General features: G+C 40.6%; 1 protein-coding gene across 1 annotated transcript; it reads right to left on the reverse strand.

Annotated features, from left to right (window-relative positions):
• Positions 1-1256: 1256 nt before the first annotated feature.
• LOC106835723 (olfactory receptor 10K1-like) lies at positions 1257-2198 on the reverse strand. The gene has a single exon (XM_014848296.2). It carries the CDS (start codon positions 2196-2198, stop codon positions 1257-1259), a length of 942 nt encoding a protein of 313 aa, XP_014703782.2.
• Positions 2199-2441: the final 243 nt, after the last annotated feature.

The following is a 2441-nucleotide window of genomic DNA, read 5'->3' on the forward strand; positions in this document are numbered from 1 at the left end:
CACACATATTTTGTTCATCATCAATTTCCAGCAGCTAAAGCATTATCTGGTACATAATAAGCAGTAAATAAATATTTGTTGAAAGAATAGGAGATATAATAAAAATACATCTTAGGTGCTATGAGAACACAAAGAAGGCAGCGCTTGATAACATTGGCAGAGTGTGACAGTGAGACAAGAAGTCTTTAGAGAGAAAGTGAGAGAAGCTGAAGTTATACTGAAATATGAGGTAAAATATGAAAATTTAATATGAGAGGATCTATTCCAAAGAGAAGAAGTAGCACATGAGAAAATATGGCAGAATACAGACTCATGTCACTTTGGGGACGAGAAGATAATTGGTTAGCTTCAGAGTGCACAACTAGGCACATATGAGAAATGGATAATAATAATGTTAAAAACAATAATGCCAGGGAGGTCGGCAGAGACTAGATAATAAATCCTTGCTAACAGAGGACTCTTGGCTTCATTGTGTGTGGCAAGGGGAATCACTGAAGGATTTGTCCGTGGATTTTCTGGCCCTTAGAGAACTTTAGCACTTCGTCCTATTAACATTATCTAAATCTTTTTGATAGATTACTTGAGATACTTCAGCAATCATTCATGTTTAGCTGTTGCCTTGATGAGAATAAATAGATATGATTTTCAGGGAATGAATATGAGAGCTAAGGCAGGATGGTATGGGAAGGACATACATATATATGGGAAAGAGACTCCACCATGAGTTTCCAATCTCAAGCAAAGCAAGAACAGAACAATCCCAAGTAAAGACAAGGGCATTTCAATATGTAAATTGAAGGGGGTGAATCAGAAGCCCAAAAAGGCCACTAGGGGTTGCTGTAGAATGGAGGGGTCCAAAGTTGTCTGTTTCCTTCAGGAAAGGGAGAACTGATAGGAGGAAGGGTAGGAATAGATAGTCAGATTTTCTTCTTCTGTTCTTTTTAAGTAAACAGCTTGCATGCATCTTTGCTCTCATCAGTTTGTGCATTTGTTTTTGAATGACTGATGTTTAAAGCAGTGAAATATGATGACATTTGTTCTAAATATGAGTATTCCTTTCCCTCATCTGCATAGCCTTCTTAGAGTATCATTCATAGTAGAAAGCCAGAATATCTTAATTTCTTTGATCCTCATTCTCCTCATATGTAAAATATCTTTATGTTACAGTTTGTTCTACACTTAAAGGAGAAAATGTGTGAAAGGTCACATTTTACATAAAAGGCATACAATTAACTGAATAGTTAAAACTTGTCTATTTAATTAACAGGATATGAAGCCTGGCGTACTACTCTTCGAATTGCTGATTTGAATTCCTTATTTCTCAGGCTGTAAATCATTGGATTGAACAAGGGAGTGAGAATGGTATATGACACAGATATTAGGATGTCTTGACTTGAAGAGTAATTGGACTTGGGCCTTAAATAGATGAAAGAGGCACAACCATAATGAACAGTTACCACAATGAGATGGGAGGCACAGGTAGAAAAGGTCTTATATCTTCCAGCAGAGGTTGAGATTTTTAGAATAGCAGAGATGATGTGAATGTACGAGATCATGATAAGCAACAGTGGGACAACCAAGACAAACACGCCAAGCATGAATATGACCAACTGGTTAAAGAGAGAATGATGAGATGCCAACTTGAGGACAGGAGAAATGTCACAGAAGAAGTGATGGAGCTGGTTGGAGGAGTGGAAAGGCAGGTGAAATATCAGGGATGTGATGATCTGTGCAACAATAAAGCCACAGGCACAAGCAGCAGCCACTAGCCCCACACACATCCCATGTCCCATGAGCACTGTATAGTGCAGAGGGTTACAGATGGCCGTGTAGCGATCATAACCCATGGCTGCCAGCAGGAAGGAGTGAGAACAGCCGAGAAAGAGGAAGGTAAACATCTGAATGGCACAGCCCAGGAAGGAGATGGTCTTCTTCTGGGCCAGCAAGTCAACCAGCATCTTGGGTACAATGACGAAGGTGTAGCAAGTCTCAGAGCAGGAGAGGACAGCGAGGAAGAAGTACATGGGGTTATGAAGCGCTCTGTCCAGTACAATGGTGGAAATGATGATGGCATTGGTGCCCAAAGTGAACATGTAGAGAAGAAGAAAGACAACGAAGAGCAGCAGCTGCATCCTGGCCAGAGATGAGAAGCCAAGGAAGACAAACTCTCTCACCAAAGTCTCATTGGCCCGCTCCATGGAGAGCACTTCTATATAAGAGAGTAGGGAAAGAGGCAGAGACCACGATCCAAGGTGGAGAGTAGAAATACATGGGAAACTCAGCAAAAAGTCTGCAGGCAGCAAGCATTTCCAGACTTTTGGTGGAACTCCTTCATTCTTTCTCAAAAATGTCTGCTAGAATAAGAACTAAGGCTTAATATGCAACAGAATCACTGACAACCAGTTAGGAGGCTTTCTCTAAGGCTGAGAACATGTCATTTG

Source organism: Equus asinus, chromosome 25, assembly GCF_041296235.1.
Source record: "Equus asinus isolate D_3611 breed Donkey chromosome 25, EquAss-T2T_v2, whole genome shotgun sequence".
Classification (NCBI taxonomy): domain Eukaryota; kingdom Metazoa; phylum Chordata; class Mammalia; order Perissodactyla; family Equidae; genus Equus; species Equus asinus.

Bases quoted from the DNA above. Each gene is read 5' to 3' on its own strand.
- LOC106835723 (XM_014848296.2), bottom strand. From the start codon at position 2,198: ATGGAGCGGGCCAATGAGACTTTGGTGAGAGAGTTTGTCTTCCTTGGC.